Below are 20,595 nucleotides of genomic sequence, written 5' to 3'. Positions count from 1 at the left end.
TACTACTCAACCTTAGTAAGAAAAGAAATCATGAGGGGAAAAACTGGGAGAAAACGAGGAAAGAAGTGACAGTGTTCTAAAAGAAATGTACCCATTTCCTGACCTATGTAACTGTAACCCCTCTGTATATTACCTTTACGATAAAAAATAAATTAAAAAAAAAAAGAAAGGAAACCACATGATACAACATGGACATTCTGCTAAGGGAAGTAAACCAGTCATTGAAGGATAAATACTGTATCATTCCACTTATATGAGGTATTTAGTGTAGTTGAATTCATAGAAAAAGGAATTAGATGGTGATTTCCAGGGAAGTGGAGGGTATTGTTATTTAATGAATACAGCATTTCATATTTGCAAGAAAAACAGTTATAGAGACTTGTTTTACAACAATAAATATAGTAACACTACTATACTGTACAGTTAAAAATGGTTAAGTTGGAAGATTTTGTGTTATTGTTTTTACAATAATGTTATCTAGAATAATTAAATTCAGAGACAAGAAGCAAAAGGGTGGTTCCTGAAACTGGCAAAAAAAAAGAATGGGACATTAATGTTCAGCTTTGTAAAAATCAAAGAGTTCTAGAAACAGATACTGATGATGGTTGCACAATAATGTGGATATGCTTAAAAGCACACAACTGTACACTTAAAATGATTGAAAAGGTATTTTGTGCATTTTATCACAATTAAAAGAAAGTTGTAAAGAAAAAGAATCTAATAGCTACCTCTTACTTGGAGAGCTCAATCACAATATTATGATTTTCCATAGCACAGCAGACAAATGGCAACAGGCAAAATAATCAGAAGACTCCTTAAAAACACATTGGGCAAATAATCAAAAAGGACCAGAACAATACAGTTATATATCTAAGCCACCGAGTAGTGCTAGGAATTATAGTCCTTCTTGCTATAGCACCTTGGTAGCCTCCCTTTTAATAACAGCAATTCAATGCCAGCATCCTTACTCTATAGTTCAGTAGGCATATATATTACTCTTACCTACTTTCTTAAGAAAGTATATACTTACTTTCTTTTAACTGTATTTTTTTTGTGTTTTCTTTTTTGGTACTGGGGATTGAACCCAGGACATTGCACTTGCTAGGCAAGCCTTTTGCCACTGAGCTACATCCCAGCCCAAATACTTACTTTCTTAAGTAAAGTATGACAGGAGAAAATAACCTTAAAAAAAAAATCAAGGTAACTGAAAAACTGCCAAAGTAAATAAAGCCAATTCCAGTAAGTCAAAGATAATTACTACCCTTAAAGAGACAAAGATAATGCAACCCCAAGAAAAAGTGTTGTTTCTTTAAGTTAGTTGGTAAATAAGAAAAGCTACTTAAAAATTAAAATTTTAGTTATTAACACTATCTCAAAATTGTTAGAAAGTATTATCTAAATATTCTCCTAGAAAGAATGTAAAGTTAAAGAAATTAAAAATTACACACTAACTCTTTCTACCACCATGTAAAAAAATAATCTACAATAGCTCTCAATTACTTGCAAAGAAAAAGTAAAAAGACAGAGAAGAAGGGACAAGAAAATTATCAAAGAAATGCAAGAAAAATTCCCATGATGTTAAATTCCCAGAGATGTAAATAATCCAACTAAAAGGGTTAGCAATAAATATCACACACACACACACACACACACACACACACACACACACACACACACACACAGAGGCATGGCCCTGGACTTTTAACCAGCACTATAAAAAAGGTAAAGTTAAAAATGAAATATATCCCAAGCAACAGATTAAACTGTATACATGCCAGTCTATTACATTTTTTGTAAATATTATCATCTCAAGCTATCGTCTGTCATTTCTTTCCACAATTTCCTATGTGTATGTGTGAGAGAGACTTTGTAAGAAATTTCTGCTCTTGTAATTAAAATCTTATTTTTTCTTTACCAACTAGTCTTGGTGGTCACATTACCTTTTCTTTTTCACAAAGCTTTTCAAAATTAATAACTTGGTTATAGTCTCTTAATCCAAGCCTATGCTAATCAACAGAATTAGAATAAAATCATTATCATCCAAGATATTACCTCCTAAGAGGAACTACATCTTTTTTTTTTCACATGTACCTTTTTTCACACCACGCTCAAGTTGCTTTAGATGCCCAACTCCAAGAAGACAATGCACACAGGTCCATATGAAGAGTGATTCAGGGATCCCAACTCAGGGGGAATTGTAGAACACAACTACTCTGATCTTTTTGGTTTGGGTTTGTGTTTTTTGGAGGGGCAAGGGTGGTACTTCAGTCTGAATTGGGGCCTCATACTTGCTAGGCAAGTGCTGAACCATGCACTCACCCTTAGTTTGATATGTATTCCAATATTCCATCAGTGTAGCTTTACACATCCACAAATACACACATGCATTATCACTTAGTCTTCTAAAATTGCACAATACTCTAACAAATATGTAACAGACATTATTAAAAGACTTCTGAGAAAGTGGCACTGTGGCTCAAGTGGCATAGTGCTAGCCTTGAACTGAAGAGCTCAAGCACAGTATGCAGGCCCAAGGTTCAAGCCCCATGACTGACCCAAAAAAAAAAAGACATCTGATTTCCAATTTTTGTTACCAAAATACCCAGACAAACCATCTCCTGCTATATTTACACTCTCAGTTTCTTGCTTCCTACCACCTCTTCTAGAAGCCTGGTTCATTAGTCACCTATTTCATTCAAGAATCTCATGTCCTGTCACCTGTTTCTCTTCTCAGCCAAACAATTTGCTTTTTAAATCACAAAAGCATTAATAATACTTTCTTCACTTTGCCTGTCTCTCAGCATAATGCTGGTCCCTTTGAACGGAAACCCATACTGAAAATTCTCTGAAACAAGTAAACCCACTTTGCTATTCACATGTCCTTACTTCCTGTCTACCCTCTCTATTTTATGCAATTTGTCTTTTTCAACACTTCTCTCGCTGTCAAATCCAAAGTCTTCCTCCAACTCTACACTTAAGTTGTCACCATTTTCTTTTATCACATCTGGCACTCTGTGTTCATCTTTCTAGAACCAGAACTGTATCTTTAAAGTTTTCCACAAGTAATTCTAATATGCAGCAAGCACAGGAAATCACAGTCTGCATTACCTTTAAAACTTACCTGATATTCACTTCCACGTCTCTCTATTTTCCTAGTTCCTCCAGGATCTAAAAGTTTTTCTCAAACTTGTTCTCAGAACTCTTCCTATTGTTTCTTCCAAATATTATATTCTCTAGCTCTGGCTTTCTGTTATCTGCCAGAGTTGTTCAATTTATTATCATCTGATGGTTAACTCCTCTCAAATCAACATCTCTTTCTCTTCTGTGCTTTAAGTCTATTATTTCCAAATGCCAGTGATTTTTTTACCCTGAGGTAGCACAGCAGAGTCAAGCTCAACCTGTCTATGGAAAAAAACTAAATAGCGAACAGGTCAATCCAAGTTACAAAGCAAAAAGTCAACCCTTAACTTCTTTTCTTCTGACTAACAGAAGGCCCATCCATTTTACCTCTGAAGTATCTCCTAAGCCCATCATTTCTCCTCTGACCATACATACTCCCTTTGTCTAGGCTCTCTTGTCTAACCTCACTATCTCTTATCGGTTTCACAACTAGTCTGTTCCTTGTCCCTGGAGTTAGGCTTTCTAGATTCATGTATCATTCTCACTAAACCCAAGTCATGATCTTCGAAAGTCACTTAATCTGATCAAGCCAGTTTAGTCATATGGCAACTACAGCCTTTCCTCGTTGAACTAACAGGAAATCCAGTAAGACAATATATGTAAACCTCCTCCACAATGCCTGAATAGAGATAATACTCAATATTAAATATAAATAAGGAGAAGTAATATATATTAAATATAAATAAGGAGTACAATATAGTACTTGCAACTTTTCACAATCTATTTTCCATTATCATCACCCTCAAAATTCCTCAACTCAAAACTGTTTTAAGGCATATATTTATTCTATTAATACGTATATGTAAGGGCTGGGAATGTGGCTTAGTGGTACAGTGGTAGCCTAGCATGCATGAAGCCCTGGGTTTGATTCCTCAGTACCACATAAACAGAAAAAGCCAGAAGTAGGCACTGTGGCTCAGGTGGTAGAGTGCTAGCCTTGAGCAAAAAGGATGCCAGCTCAAGCCTGAGTCCAAGTCCTAGGACTGGCAAAAAATATATATACATATGTATGTATATATAATAGTGCATATTTTCATTTTCTCACCTATATAAAAAGCATATACCTGATACTTGGATTACCTTATATTTGGATACGTAAGTACATCTGCAATATATACCTCTATATAGCTTACACAGTATTTAAATAATACCTCATACAATGTGTATATACTATCCGAAGTATACCTATAAACATAATATATACATGTTATATACACATAATTTTATATAATAATGTATTTCATTTATTATTAATTCCAATCCATAGTAAACGAACACTAAGGATTTTACATATTTTCATTCTTAATACACCCAGTAACTCCATGACTCAATTCACAGATGAAGAAATTAAGGCACAAAAGAAGATGCCTTGCTTGAGCTAGTAGATTAAAAAAAGTCTCCACCTTCTGACCTTTGCTTATGATGCTGTATCTTTAATATCATTTTCCACCTAAAAAAATAAATTTATCCTTCAAGACCAAACTCAATGCTTTCTCTCAACAGAGTTAACTTCTTCCTCAGCTACATTCCCGTAAGTGTGTTTCACAGAATGACTTAGTCATGCCTCACTGAAACAACCAGGACACATTCGAAATGAGCTGTAAAGTGATTTCATCATTATACAAGTATTTAAAGTATACTTAGTTAACTAAGAAGACTACAACATCATTATGAGACTTAAGTTTACAATACCACTAATATACATGTATACTGTCATTGATGAAGCTATCGCTATGTGGTACATGTTACATTACATAGTGCATACTACATTTGGAATGATCAATTCTCTTCCCAACCAGACTGAATACAACTGTCTTATTTTTATAACAAGGACAGTGCCTGGCATAGTGTAGGCTCTCTAAAGGTATTTTGAAATTACATTAGAAATGAAAGCTAAAAAGAAAACAGGTAAGAAAAAATTAGTATTTGCACAGTCATTAGGAGGCCAACTCTTTTGGAGGAATTTTTTTTTTTCTAAACTTCAAGTGGTTGTACAAGGGGGATATAATTTAACATGTCCATTTAAGTGTCCAGTGATAGGAAAGCAACTTTTAAAATCAAAAATAAATGAGAGTGTTTAGGTCAAGTTTCCTATCACTTCTATTTAAAATTACATACCCAATTTTACAGATCCTCCAAAAAGTGAACCTTTATCAAAAGCATCCTTCCAGGTAAAGGTCAAGCAGATCTGGATAGAATGAAAAAAAAATAGAAAATTATTTCAGCTTCTTATATCTCATTAAATATTGTTTCTTTTTGAAGAAAGTCCTTCAACAAGGACAGGACAAAAGCTCAACCTATATAAAATAATATTTTCTGTCACCAAATCCTTTCCCTTCTTTGGGACTATAATTTATTAAGAAATAAAATGCTGGTACCAGGATATCTCAAAATATCATTGCGTTAATAATCATAAGCATTATCTCCATCTTTACAATCACAATAAAGCAAACACATCGAATAAGCAAAGAGAATAAAATAATTACTACAAAGTTTTCTAGGAGATAAAACTGAAAACAAAACTTACTAAAGTAGGAAATGGTCTCTTTGGAAAATAGGGTATTTTATTTCTTGATCTGAATGCTAGTTACACAAACATATTCATTTTGTGACCATGAAAGTTATAAACATGATCTGTTCATTTTCTATAGTATGTTATACATGAATAAAAATTTTACTTAATGAAAAAATTACATTTCTCCCTGCTTCTATTTTAAAACACTATATGTAAAGGTTAAACAGAATTTAGATCCATTTAAATATTTTATTACAAGCCAGTACAAAGACAATTTTTTTCTTCTCTGTATAGGAACCCTGGGGGCTGGGAATATGGCTTAGTGGCAAGAGTGCTTGCCTCGTATACATGAAGCCCTGGGTTCGATTCCCCTGCACCACATATATAGAAAATGGCCAGAAATGGCACTATGGCTCAAGTGACAGAGTACTAACCTTGAGCAAAAAGAAGCCAGGGACAGTGCTTAGGCCCTGAGTTCAAGCCCCAGGACTGGCAAAAAAAAGGGAACCCTGGACCTCACACACGCCAGTCAATTACTCTATCACTTAGCTACATCTCTAGCTAGAAAAAAAATATTTTGAACTCTGAATCAGAAAACTCCCACAAATCTACAAAAAAAAAATCAAGTCTTATAAACCCATTAGTAGCCTTTTGCCTTTCTTTGTTCCGCTATTCCCCAACTTCTCCTTCCACCACTTCCACCACCCATCCACAAACATTTTTTTTCCTTGACTATTTTAAGCAAATCTTAACATGTAATAATCCCACTTCGGGTCAAGAATGATTAAAGTACAGTAGACCCTCAGTATCTAGGAGTATGCAGTTTCTAGGAGACTGCCATGGAAGAAAATACACATGCTCCCAATCCATAGATATCAGCACTGTACTGCACTGCAGATAGTTGGTTCGCTTTTCACATAACATCATCCAATTCTGCTAAAGACATGTCACCTTTCAACCAATCTCAAATTTTCACTTCAACTAATTTATGCCCTTTTTGGCTTGGGAACATTAACTATAACCTTCACCCTGCTTTTAGAGTACCATTTTTTTTTTTGAGCAGGCACATTTTCATAAAATGAAGGGATCATACAACGCCACCCCTCCCCCTGCCATCCCTAACCACAATAGTTCATTTTTTACAAGTTGTGCATTTTATCATTAATTTTAAGGCATTAACCTGAGACTGATACTTGCTCAACTATATAATTTCTTAATTCTGTAGAAGCCAAGGGAAAGACACAGTCAATTACATTCATCAATAAATAAATAGATCCGATTGATATAAAATATAGTCTAATGCTCTACAGGAACCCCAAAAGTGAGTACAGAATTCCATGAGAACTCCAGGACTCTTCACAAGGACAAATTCACACCAGATAAACCTAAGAATTTCTAATTTATATGAAACTCTCTCATAAACCTACAGAAGGAAAAGAGGCATAATTGATTTCAATAAAATGATACTATTAGTGGAAGGAAATGAACAATTTGTTATTACCATACAAAATCAATGACTTACCTGGTTTTCAGAAAATGGGAACTTAGGTTCAATGGAACAAATCTGATCATAATATCTAAAAAGTAGAGTGAAAAGAGCAGTTAGCTAAATATAACATGCATTTTTATGAAAACAACTGGTTCAAGTATAACAAACTATTCATGCTGACTTGGGAGTAGTTCACAAATCCTATTCAATCACATTTGAAAGTCAATGAAATGTAGTCTTTTTATGTGTCAGCCAGGGGTTAGAGTATACGCAATGAAAAGAAATTCACAAAAGACTCTCCCACCAATACAGAAAAAAACATTATCAAAATAAATGAAAGAAAGTATCTGGCTCTAAAGAATGTGTAGTTAAGATACTTTCTCATGGGCTGGGGATATGGCCTAGTGGCAAGAGTGCTTGCCTTGTATACATGAAGCCCTGGGTTCAATTCCCCAGCAGCACCACGTATACAGAAAACGGCCAGAAGTGGCACTGTGGCTCAAGTGGCAGAGTGCTAGCCTTGAGCAAAAAGAAGCCAGGGACAGTGCTCAGGCCGAGTCCAAGGCCCAGGACTGGCAAAAAAAAAAAGATACTTTCTCATTATAATAAATATGTTTATATGCAATGGAAATATTTGTATCTTTGGAAAATTGTTAATTAAAACAGATGAGCAAATTTCCAAGTGTACTTTTTTTTTTTTTTTTGGCCAGTCCTGGGCCTTGGACTCAGGGTCTAAGCACTGTCCCTGGCTTCTTCCCGCTCAAGGCTAGCACTCTGCCACTTGAGCCACAGCGCCGCTTCTGGCCATTTTCTGTATATGTGGTGCTGGGGAATCGAACCTAGGGCCTCGGGTATACCGAGGCAGGCACTCTTGCCACTAGGCTATATCCCCAGCCCCCCAAGTGTACTTTAGGTACACCCACTTTTGTAGGAAGCCATCACTGCCATACAGCTCAACAATGCTCACACAAATCATTTCCAGGTAGAACCATTCAAGGTTTTCTAGTCAATCTGCCTGTCTCCTTTCTCACTCTTTTCAACCTAGTTTCCACACAGCAACTAAAATGATCAATAAACATAAAGCTTTTCCAACCTCTATTACCAGCTTCCTTTTCCCATTTGGAAAAAGGGAAGTGAAGGCTTTCTAACTGTTCTCAAATCTTTCCTCCTTCACTTATTCTGTTCAACCTTTCCTCACTATCATCAAAATTATCTTTCCAATGGTTATTTCAAGAATCAAGTTATCAGGTGGTAAGGGACCAAGCTTTTGGCTGCAAACTGCAAGAATTAAGTAATTAAGTAAATACATTTAAAATAGTGGAAACATTTCTCACTGTCAAAGAAAAGAACTATAGATGTGGAAAGGGACAAGCCTAAACTGATTTGATAAGAGATGGTTTCCATATGAACTCATTTTTTAATACTGTGGAGAGACCAAAATGTGTGTATTTTCCTACTTATATATGCTGGAGGATACAGAAGCAATTGCACCTCACAGTAGCAATAAACTGGAGCCAGCACCCCAAACATGCATACACACAGAATGAGATGACGACAGGGCTGAGAATGAGAAAATTCAAAACAAGACTAAAACATCTCAGAAAATAATGAAGACACATGAAAAACTAAATAGAACTGGTACAGGTAGCTCACACTGTAATCCTAGCTACTCAGGAAGCTGAGATCTGAGAATCGTGGTTCGAAGCCCGTTCAGGCAATAGTCCATGAGATTCTTATCTCCAACAAACTACTCAAAAAAATTAGCGGCTGGGAATCTAGCCTAGTGGCAAGAGTGCTTGCCTCATATACATGAAACCCAGGGTTCGATTCCCCAGCACCACATATATAGAAAACGGCCAAAAGTTGCACTGTGGCTCAAGTGGCAGTGCGCTAGCCTTAAGCAAAAAGAAGCCAGGGACAGTGCTCAGGCCCTGAGTCCAAGGCCCAGGACTGGCAAAAAAAAAAAAAAAAAAAAATTAGCAAGTGACATGGTGGCTCAAGTGGTAGAGTACCCAGAGTTCAAGCCCCAGGACTGGCTAAATAAATAAATACGCAGACAGGTAGAGAGACCAATGGACAGATAGGAACTACCTTAAAGGGACTCTCAATTGTCAAGTACAATACAACTTAAGTAACTCTCACAAGTTATAATTCATTCCAAAACATAAGAACAGTACTCTGAATCCTATTGTACAATACCAAGTAATCATTTCTAAAAGAAATAATGGAATTAGAAAAGAGCACCATTTGATATCCTTCAGGGTAGAATAGTAACTAATTCTAATAAGCTTAGTCAATGGATACTAAAAATGATGAAAATCTATGAGAAATGAGCCTCAAAGCATCTCCATACAAAATACATATTAATAAGAATGACATTCTCATTAGTTATAACATAAAGAAACACAGCAATCCAGGTGCTGTAGTTTGCACCTATATTCCTAGCTTCTTGGACAATGGGAGAATAACAGTTTGAAGCCAGGCCAGGAAAAATGATCATGAGGCCCCTTTTCAACCTACAGCTAGGTGTGGTGGCACACACATGTCATCCCAAGATACATGGGAGGCTGTGACTGGGAGGCATGGTTGCAAAACAGCCCAGACAGGAAAGTCAGTGAGACTCCATCTCAAAAGAAAGAAGCTAGGTATGGTGATATACGCCTAACATCCCAGCTTTGAGGGAGAAACTAAAATATGTTTATGGTCCAAACATACACCTGAGCAGAATAGACCCTATCTCAAAAATAACCAACACGGGGCTGGGGATATGGCCTAGTGGCAAGAGTGCTTGCCTTGTATACATGAGGCCCTGGGTTCAATTCCCCAGCACCACATATACAGAAAATGGCCAGAAGTGGCACTGTGGCTCAAGTGGCAGAGTGCTAGCCTTGAGCAAAAAGAAGCCAGGGACAGTGCTCAGGCCCTGAGTTCAAGGCCCAGGACTGGCAAAAAAAATAAAAATAAAAATAACCAACACAAACAAAAAAGGCTGAGCAGGAAAATGCCTACCTAACTAGTACAATGCCTCAAGTTTAAATCCCAGTACTGTTTTTTAAAAAAAGGGGGGGGGCTGGGGGGAGAAAGGAAGAAAAGAAAAGAAAAGAAAAAAGAACATGGTAAACACCACCAGCATCAAGTTCTAAAAATATTGTCACTAGGACACATACCATCATGCTTTTTCTGATTCACACCACAAAAACAACAGAGCATGAGCTCACTGGTATACCCTGGCATATAAGACAAAACCTTATTGAGAAAGAGGCTACAAAGTAACAAGTAACAAACTCTGTACTCTTCAAAAATATCACAGGCATGCAGCTGGGAATATAGCTGGATAGTAGAGTGCTTGCCTAGCATGTGTGGGAGTGATCCCCAGCAGCACTAAAAGAAAAATCAATGTCAGGGTCATGAAAAATAAAACTGGGGAACAATTTACAGACTGGGGGATACTAAGGGGATATAATTAAATACAATGCATGAGCCCAGATTAGATCCTGAACTTGTATATAACATTATTGGAAAAAATCAGCAAACTTTGAATTTTACAGATTTACACTTTTGTTTTGTGTTTTTGTTGTTGTTTTTACCGGTCCTGGGGCCTGAAATCTGGGCCTGGGCGCTGTCCCCGAGCTTCTTTTGCTCAAGGCTAGCACTCTACCACTTGAGACAAAGCACCATTTCCAGCTTTTTCTGAGTTTATTGGAAATAAGTGACTTACAGACTTTCCTGCCCAGGCTGGTTTCAAACCACCATCCTCAGATCTCAGACCCTGAGGCATGAGCCATCAGGGTCTGGCATGTTTTCTCAACTGTTTTTACTCTAACTCAATTAGAAATACAGAGTTTAAAGTCAAACAGCCGTTAGATTTACTAATGTTCTATTTCTTTTTCTGTTTCTTCTGTTTCTTGTTCTGTTTTTCTTTTCTTTTTTCTTTTTTTTTCTTTTTTGTCAGTTCTGGGGCTTGAACTCAGCGACTAGTGTTCTACCACTTGAGCCACAGCACCATTTCCAAAGCTGATAGATTAAATGGTAATATACCAATTTCTTAATCAGGAGTTGTAAAACAGTTCTATAATGCAGACAGCATCCTTGTACTTAGGAAGTAAACTTCAAAATATAAGTACTGAAAAATCTTTAAGGTATTCCCATAATACCTGAAATCACTGACAAGACCTTTCATTATTTAGCCCTCATCCAATTATCTGGCCCTATCTCAGATATTCTCATGCCCTCCTATTGTAGCAGAGACCTTTATTGCCCTCTAGGTCCAAAAACTGAGTTTGGAATTTATCTTACATTTTCTCACCTTTTTGGTCTGGACTGACATGCCTTCAAAAAACAAAACAAAAAAGGCTTTCTTCAGGCCAGGTGTCAGTGGCTCACACCTGTAACCATAGCTATTCAGGAGGCTGAGATGTGAGGATTAAGGTTCAAAGCCAGTCTGGGCAGAAAAGTCCTTGAGACTCTTATCTCTAATAAATTCAGAAAAGGCCGGAAGTGGTGCTGTGGTTCAAGTGGTAGAATGCTAGCCTTGAGCACAAAATATCAGGGACAGTGCTCAGGCCTTGAGCTCAAGCCCCAGGAATGGCACAAACATTTGTTTTTTATTTATTCATTCAATATATACTAAGAACTTACTATGTTACCAAACATAGTTTAATTGCATAGGAATTTGGTAGCTAACAAGCACCCACAGCTATGTACCTTTTGTGATATTTTTAGAAAGGATGACAAGGGCTGGGATGTAGCTCAGTGGCAAAGCGCTTGCTTAGCAAGTGCAACGTCCTGGGTTCAATCCCCAGTACCAAAAAAGAAAAGTCAAAAAAAAAAAATACAATTAGAAAGGATGACAAACAAAATAGTTAAGTTTTTGAAAAATATACAGTACAGTGTGATAGTGGCTACATGCCATAGAGAATAATGATAGAGGGATTTAAAAAATGCATGAGGTGAGGTAGGAAAGCTTCTACTTTAAATGTGAAGGAAGTGATGAAGACAGCCAAGCAGGTATCTGAAGAAAAGTGCCACAACCCTAGAATGGGAGTATGCCTGAGAATGTACCTGGCACAGCCGCTTTGGCCATATACTGAGAGAAAATAATAGTAATGATACCTTAAATACAACTTCAAGACTTTTAGCTCTTACTATATAGAGGGTAAACAAAAGAGTAACATGATCTAATTTCTGTTTATAGTCACTGTGGCTACTATGCAGAAAACTGATTAGAGGTGTGAAATCTCAGAATTGGGGAAATGAGATGGGAAGTTACTATAACAATTCAATCAAGAGATGATGCTAACACTTCATCATCTCAAAGAATTCCATGAACACAAAATATGGGTCTATTTGTGGGTGTTGTTACTAACCCCAAACAAGGGAGTCAATAAAATGCTGCTTTAAAAAAAAAACAAAACAGCATTCTTCCTGTCTCTGAGAAGTAAAAAGATTCTCTAGTTAGAGAATAAAGAGAAACTTTCAAAGAATGAGCCCATAGGAGAGAACCATCAAGGGCCAAGAGCCTGGGCAACAGAATATCTAAAGGTGTGCCAAGCTGGCTACTGAGCAAGAACTGGCAAACTTTCTCTGAAATGGAGTATTCTAGACTTTGCTGAGAGAAAGGAAAAAAAAAAAAATCAAGGGTACAGAATATAAATGCTCCTATAATGAAACAAAGTCCTTTCCTGCACCTGGTGTTTTGTTTTGTTTTGGAGATAGGCACACCAGGCACACAGCTATCCAAATGTCAACAGGTAGATATTCTCTGAAAGAAAAGTGAGAGTTCAGCTGGGTTTGGTGGCTTACTCAGGCAGGAGGATTGTGGCTCAAAGCCAGCCATGGCAAAAAGTTACCAAGACCTCACCTCGAACTAGGCATAGTAGTTCACATCTGAAATCCTAGCTATGTGAGGCACAAATGCATCATGGTCCAAGCTTGCCTGGGCAAGATCCTATTTGAAAAATAACCTAAATCAAAAAGGACTGGATGCACAGATCTAGTGGTAATGTACTTGTGCATTCAAACCTCAATATCGGGGTGGGGGGGAGGGGGAGAAGTACCTATCTGTTATAAGGGATGCACAGAAAAGGGAGAGTGACCAACATAGCTAATTTCACATTCTATCCCACTGGCACCTGCCATGGTTTAGGTATGAATGCCCCCAGAAAATCCATGTGTTAAAGACTTGGTGGCACTATTGAAAGATGGCTGGATCATGGGGCAGTAACCCAATGATGAGGTCATAGCTGAATGGGCTTTTGGAAGATAGAACCTAGTTGGAAGAAGTGGATCACTGGGGATGTGCCTTTGAAGTGTATATCTTGCTGCTAACCTCGTTTCTCTGTCTCTGCTTCCCCGTCCCCAAGAGGTGAGCACCTGCTGTCATGGGCTCCCTGTGCCATGTTCTGCCTTACCATAAGCCCAAAGGAATGGAGCCAGATGACCATGGTCTAAAGTATCTGAAACTGTGAACCAAAATAAAGCCTCCCTCCTTTAAGACATTTTCCTCTGGTATCTTGCCACAGCCACAAAAAGCCGACTAACACAACACCAGATTGAAGTACAACCTTCCCCAAAGAGCCCAGGCTTTTCACCTGGAACACCTGGCACAGCTGGCTGGAGGCAAGAGCCATTGCCAAGTAAAGTGGCTAGTGTGTAGATAACATGAAAGCAAACCTATAGGTATCAGGGAAGCATGGCCACTGGCCAGGGAGGCAGACACTGGGAACAAAGGGCAGAATGAAGCCCAGGGAACTCCAACGACCATTACACTAACCACTAGAATACCCATAAACTACACTGGACCACCCAGCTCAGTCTCCAAGGGTATTAACACTAACCACGAGAGTACCAGAAGACTACACAGAAACTTGCATTACAGTTGGCCTTATCTTGCTGACCTCTGCTAAAAAGTAAGGAAGGAAGTAGTGAGAAATGGAGTTAAAATGGAGAAGAAAAAAAAAAACAGCTAAACTGAATATACTGAATTTTTGCACCCATTCTCTTTACTCCAAAGATTCTGGTCAACTCAAAAAACTTGAGCAGGACAGGGGGAACAGTGCATTTACATCGTTCATCTGAATGACTAGAAGCTATGAGGTAGAATTTTCAAAGCAAACTGGCTGTCTTAGGACAGGTAATGTAAAGTCAAATGAAAGTACCAGGGAAAGGCAGTCACTTGAAATCAACAATGTCTGATGAGTGGGGCTGGGGATATAGCCTAGTGGCAAGAGCGCTTGCCTCGTATACATGAAGCCCTGGGTTCGATTCCCCAGCACCACATATACAGAAAATGGCCAGAAGTAGCGCTGTGACTCAAGTGGCAGAGTGCTAGCCTTGAGCAAAAAGAACCCAGGGACAGTGCTCAGGCCCTGAGTCCAAGGCCCAGGACTGGCAAAAAAAAAAGACAATGTCTGATGAGTATGGAGCCAATCCCAACAAAACAAGAGAGGCTTTATACCTGAAAGCAGCAATTGATAAATGCAGTTACCACAGGCAAAGTGTTATCTGGTTCTTTCATATAATTCCTAAAGTGTAAGTATCAAAGTTCCCTAGAAAGGGAACTCAAAAGAACTCAGAAATAAGAGAATCTACCATGTTCTTCTCTTTATCATGTATATAGGTATTTTTATAGGGACCCACAGCCTCCACCATATGTTGACAGGCAGAAAGATTGGTTAGTATACTAACTCAAAAAGCTGATCCCAAAAATAGTAATGGACTGTGGGAAATAGTGCTGCAAAAAGTATCCTCCTAGATGGTGTGCGCCAGTCGGTCCAGGGCTTGAACTAGAGACATAGTCATTGTTCCTGAGCTTTTTGGCTCAAAGCTAATGCTCTACCACTTAATCCACAGCTCCACTTCTGGCTTTTTGGGTAGTTAATTGGAAACTAGATTCACAGACTTTCTTGCCTGGACTGGCTTCAAACTGCAATCCTCATATATCAGCATCTTGAGCAACTAGGATTATAGGCATGAGCCACCAGCACCCAGATAGATTTTATTTTTAAAATAAGTGAATTTTTAATCACTTATTCAAAGTTTAAAATCCTAAGCATACCTAAAAAGGTACAATAATGTCATATCTGGAGGACTTGGGATCTCAAGACTGACAACCTGACTTTGATTTCCATTTTTTAACTGTCTGCACATGTGTAAGCTAGTCAATTTCTCTAAAGCCTTTCTCAAGTAAGGCAACACTCCCCTTATGAGTGAGGGAACAAATGATTTGATAAATAAGAAATGCTTAAGATGGTGTCTAGATACATAGTAAACACTTAGCAAATAAGCTACAGATTATTTTGCAACTACATATAAGTGCTTTTCTATATGTGCCTTTCTATTTTAAAAAATTCACTTTAAATGAAATATGTAATATAATAACTTAATTTTTTAAATTTCATGGAGGTTGTGGGTGTAGCTCAGTGTTATTAGCATGATCAAGGTCCTGGGTTTAATACAAAGCACTGCAGGGGGAAAAAAATCTATTGAGGGAGGGAAAAAAAAAAAAAAACACATCTCCTTAAAAAATCCAAGAGTGGACAAATTCCTATCCAAAATCTAGTTTTAAAAATTTGTAAGAGGGGCTGGGGATATAGCCTAGTGGCAAGAGTGCCTGCCTCGGATACACGAGGCCCTAGGTTCGCTTCCCCGGCACCACATATACAGAAAACGGCCAGAAGCGGCGCTGTGGCTCAAGTGGCAGAGTGCTAGCCTTGAGCGGGAAGAAGCCAGGGACAGTGCTCAGGCCCTGAGTCCAAGGCCCAGGACTGGCCAAAAAAAAAAGTTTGTAAGAGGGGCTGGGAATATGGCCTAGTGGCAAGAGTACTTGCCTCATATACATGAAGCCCTGGATTCGACTCCTCAGCACCACATATATAGAAAAGGCCAGAAGTGGCACTGTGGCTCAAGTGGCAGAGTGCTAGCCTTGAGCAAAAAGAAGCCAGGGACAGTGCTCAGGCCCTGAGTTCAAGCTCCAGGACTGGCAAAAAAAAGTTTGTAAGAGAAAATTATAAAAATCAAGAACAACCAATCCACATTAGACACATAATGAAACACACACTTCTATATCCCTTTAGTACCCAAATTTATATTTAGTGCTACGTACTTCAGGCTACCAATTACACAGAAAAATTAGAGAATCAAAAGGCTCAGATCAGTTACAGGCGAGACCAGCCTGAGATTCCTCCGAACCCTGACTTTCATTGACTTTAACCCAAGAAAAATCATTGCTACAGCAAAAGTATGACGGAAAGCAAATAAGTCAGGGAGCTGGGACCTCAATCAAGCTGTGCCAAGAAGTTACCTATAAGGGCTTAAATGTTTGGCATAAACACCAAAGATATTATTATGGTTACACAGAATGATAGCCCTGCCATGCTATTATATATATAACATACAGAAGTGTCAAAAACACGTGCAATTTTAAATTTTATTTATCTATGCAAAAAAATTACTCAGCCAAATTAAAGTCTAACTACAGAGGGATACTCTTTGAGACCAAATGTCAAGTACAATGTGTCTGTCTATTCTCCACACATTCTTCCTGTAGTGTGGTCCTAAGACTCACCATTAGCATTTGATTAACTAACTGTAGCAATGTCCTCAGTACAACAGTATTTCAATATCTCACTCCTAAGTTAACAAATCAGAACATAAGCAAAGGTTATAAAGGTAAAACAGGAATAATTGCTTTCCTGAACTATAAAATATTAGCACTTAGGAAATATTTTGGAAATTGTTAGCCCAGTTCAATCAACTTTACAACTCATAAAATGATGAAACAAATCTGTTTAGAATCTTCACCATATCTGTGTAAAGGATTCTTCAATTAAAGGAAAGTGAGGCAAGCAGAATAGGGTAGGCCTTTATGTTAGCACTCAAAAGGTAGAGGTAGAAGGATCTTAAAATCCTTAGTGTAATGCCAGCTTGCGTCATACAGCAAGAACCTGTGTAAAAACACCAGGACATGCTTGTAATCTCAGCATTTGACAGGCTGGAGCAGGAGGCCTGTGAGTTCAAGACCAGCCTGGCCAAATAATCAGTTACAAGCTACTCTGTGCTACATATCAAAATCCTGTCTCAAAAAAAAAAAAGAAAAATTCACCATACCCAAGGGCTGGGGATGTATGTAGTTCAGGGTTAACTATTATTGTGGCCTAGACTCCAGCACTAGCAAAATAATTTTTCATGCAAATTAAATAAACATTTAGTCCCCCAATAAAAGTATAGTACTTGCCTTAAATATCTCAAATTTGATTCACAGCTATCCAATTTTACAGTACATACACCCAAGAAATGTTTTTTATATACCTCCAATATCACACCTGTAATCCTAGTTACTCAGGAAGCTGAGATCTGAGGATCACAGTTCAAAGCCAACCTCGATAGAAAAGTCCTCATGAGTCTCACCTCCAATTAACCACCATAAAACCAGAAGTGGTGCTGTGGCTCAAGGTGGTAGAGTGCTAGCCTTGAGTGAAAAACATCAGGGACAGCACCCAAACCCCTGAGTCCAAGCCCCACAACCGACCAAGAAAAAATTTAGTAAGCTGTAGTAACTTTATTAGCTTACCCTAATCAGAGAAAAATCTCAGGACTGACTAAATGACTCTGCTAGATTATACAAAATGAATAAAGAAACATAGTTTCAAGGAAACTATCTTTAATAGTTGCACTGTCTAGTCTACAGTTACACTTGGTAAAAGAAAAAAAATGAACAAATAGTTTTAACTTCCCCAGCAGCATTCCATCTAAACCACTATCTTTCCTTGTCTATTATTCTAAACCGATGGACCAACTATCTCCCATAACTCCAAATCCTTCAGTGTTGGAATCCAACCTAATCTATTCAACAAAACTTTTATCATAGGGTTCATTATACCAAAAATAGGTCTTATAAATACTAATTCAAAATCCTCATTGAATGCTACTCATGTCTACATAAAAACAGCCTTCAAGATTTTTTTAATGGCCTAGTATTCCTAGGTTAACATAAAAAGTGCTTACATTAAGTATCAGACTAATGACTCTCACAGTCCAACAATCTAAAACTCTTAAGATTAGCCCAAAGACATCATAAATCTCTGAGCAATATATTCAATATCTCTTCCTTTGGCCAACCAATCCCTCCTCTAATCTTGTTTTGATACAAGAAGGATGGAGAAGTTAAACCAGATGGGTGACCCAGACAAAGGTCATTAATTACCCCCATTTCCCACCAAAAGAAAGTTTATGTAAGCAAACCAAATGAGAAACTTCCATGGGCTTTCAACAGAGCTAAGGACAGCATTAATTTCTTTAAGGGCTGCAAGTGATCATCTCCCTCAACACATGACTAAAGTTCACCTAAGAAAGAAGCTCTGGAGGATGCCCAAAGCTAAGGAAGAAACGAATATCCCTAGATGTTTGGTTATCAAAACACATATCCCTTAGCTTAAGCTAGTTTAAGCTGGGTTTCTATTCCTTGAACCCTAATACAACTTGGGCTTCTCCCGTAAAATAAGAGTGGATTACATATAGCAAATAAGATCATAAAGTGATATCCAAAAAGAAAGGTATCATTAACTATTCAGTTCCATAAAGAGAACTATCATCAAATACAAAGTGAGATCAGATACAAAGTGAGGCCAGTATGCATTTGCTGAAATGACAAATGTATACTATTTGGTGCTCACCAGTTTGTAAGCAAACTGATTTTAGCAACCTACTTTGAACAATCTGTCACTCAAGTTTTGGTACCAGGTCCTGAGGCTTGAACTCAGGCCCTGGGTGCTAGCCCTAAACTTTTATTCTCAAGGCTACGGCTCTATCACTTCAGCCACAGCGCTTCATTTCTGGCTTTTTTCGTTTTATTTTTCTTTTTTTTTCCTCTCTCTCTTTTTCTTGGTAGCTCAGTGGAGACATCAGTCTCACGGACTTTCCTGCCTGGACTGGCTTTGAACTGCAATCCTCAGATCTCAGTCTCCTGAGTAGCTAAGATTTCGCACAAGTTTTAAGTAACCCTGAATTTACAATTCTGCTACAGCTTGTTCTTCAAACGACTAATTTCAAGTGAATTATGCAATTAGTAGTAAACAGACACTGGGTCCAGTGTCCTGATGTCAAGAACACACACTTCCTTCCAACAACTCCTATTAGGAAATTCTAGATTTGGCCCTGGCAAAGTCCTATGACAGTGGCAGAACAACGAGAGGCCAGGAGTCCCCATTTTAAATAAGCTAGTGGAGTATAAGTAATCAGAGAGATGGGTGCGTGGCCGACTTCCTCCCAGGTAAGAAGCTCCGGTGACACCGGGAAAGACTCGGAGAACCGGGCTAGTCTCGCCAGTCTGCTCACGGGGAAAGAATGCAGGCCACACCCACGGCTCCAGCCAAGTCAGGGCGGGGCGGCCGCGCCGGTCGGCTGGGGGGCCCGGAGGCGCCCGCCGCCCCACCACCCCTCGCCCAGGCCCGGCCCGGCCCGGCCCGCGCCCACCTGAGCAGCGTCTCGAGCGCGCCCTCGTGCTTGTCGAGCGGGCGGCCGAGCGCGGCGCGCCGCAGCTTGCTGAGCTCTTCGGCCGCGCGGCAGTACTGGGCCTGCTCCTCCCCGCCGCTCGGGTAGGTCTGCTGGATGAACTTCACCAGAGGCTTGGCCAGGTCCACCTCCGACGTCTTCTTCAGCTGCACCGAAATGAACGTCGCCATGACGAAGCGCCGGCCGGCCGTGCGGGCCGTAAAGACGGCGGAGCAGTGACAGGGCCGAAGCGCTCCGGTTCTCCCCGGGCGGCGGACGAGCGGACCGACGGGCCGACGGACGTGCAAACCGCCTAGCGCTTCGGTCCGGCTACTTCCGGGAGCTGCGGCGCAGGCGCGGTGAGGAGGAGCGTACGTCGCAGGGTCACGTGGAGGTGTCCGGCGACGCCGCTCACCTGCGCGGTGGAATAGGGGCCTCCGCGTCGGCTGCGGTCGGTCGGCCCATGCGCTCTTCCAGAGGTAACTACAGCCCAGCCTGGGGGCTTAGGGCTGGCCCGCCCAAGATCTTGTAGATCCTCTGGTATTGTGACCTAGGGGCGTCATTCAGCTTCCAGGCACAGGCTTGTGAGTGCACTGTGAACTTAGTAGGCAAAGCCCCAGCCTTTGTGCAATTCACAACAGATGAGGACAAAACACAGGTAAGCCAGAACACTCTGCTAAGGGGAAGGAAACTGGGGCTTTCTCCCAGAAAGCAAACTTTTTTAACACTTGGTGTCTGAGAAGATGCTTGACATTAGAAGGAGGAAAGAGTGTAGGACTTCCCAGACTAACGGCCCTCGCTGGGAATTAAAATAAGTTCTATAGCAAAACCTAAAAACCAAGCTGTGCATGGCGAAACACACCTGTATTCCCCAGCACTCAGGAGGCTGAGGCAGGAGGATGCTGAGTTAGAGGCCAGCCTG

The 20,595-nt window shown here is 39.4% G+C and overlaps 1 protein-coding gene across 2 annotated transcripts in view; it reads right to left on the bottom strand.

Annotated features, from left to right (window-relative positions):
• The window catches only part of LOC125353158 (programmed cell death 6 interacting protein), a 57,124-nt gene extending 37,113 nt beyond the window's left edge, over positions 1 to 20,011 (bottom strand). The window contains exons 1-3 of one of the 2 annotated variants that reach the window (XM_048348648.1): positions 19,656 to 20,011; positions 7,218 to 7,272; positions 5,299 to 5,368 (exon numbers count right to left, since the gene is read on the bottom strand). In XM_048348648.1, coding sequence (XP_048204605.1) covers positions 5,299 to 5,368; positions 7,218 to 7,272; positions 19,656 to 19,864 — 334 coding nt within the window. In that variant the 5' untranslated portion in view covers positions 19,865 to 20,011. The remainder of the gene's footprint in view (positions 1 to 5,298; positions 5,369 to 7,217; positions 7,273 to 19,655) is intronic. The other variant, XM_048348647.1, reaches the window with a different exon arrangement.
• Between the last annotated feature and the right edge of the window lie 584 nt (positions 20,012 to 20,595).

The sequence above is a fragment of the Perognathus longimembris genome, chromosome 6, assembly GCF_023159225.1.
Source record: "Perognathus longimembris pacificus isolate PPM17 chromosome 6, ASM2315922v1, whole genome shotgun sequence".
Classification (NCBI taxonomy): Eukaryota; Metazoa; Chordata; class Mammalia; order Rodentia; family Heteromyidae; genus Perognathus; species Perognathus longimembris.
The sequence above is the reverse complement of the archived record's forward strand: the minus strand, read 5'-3'. Positions and strand labels throughout refer to the sequence as shown.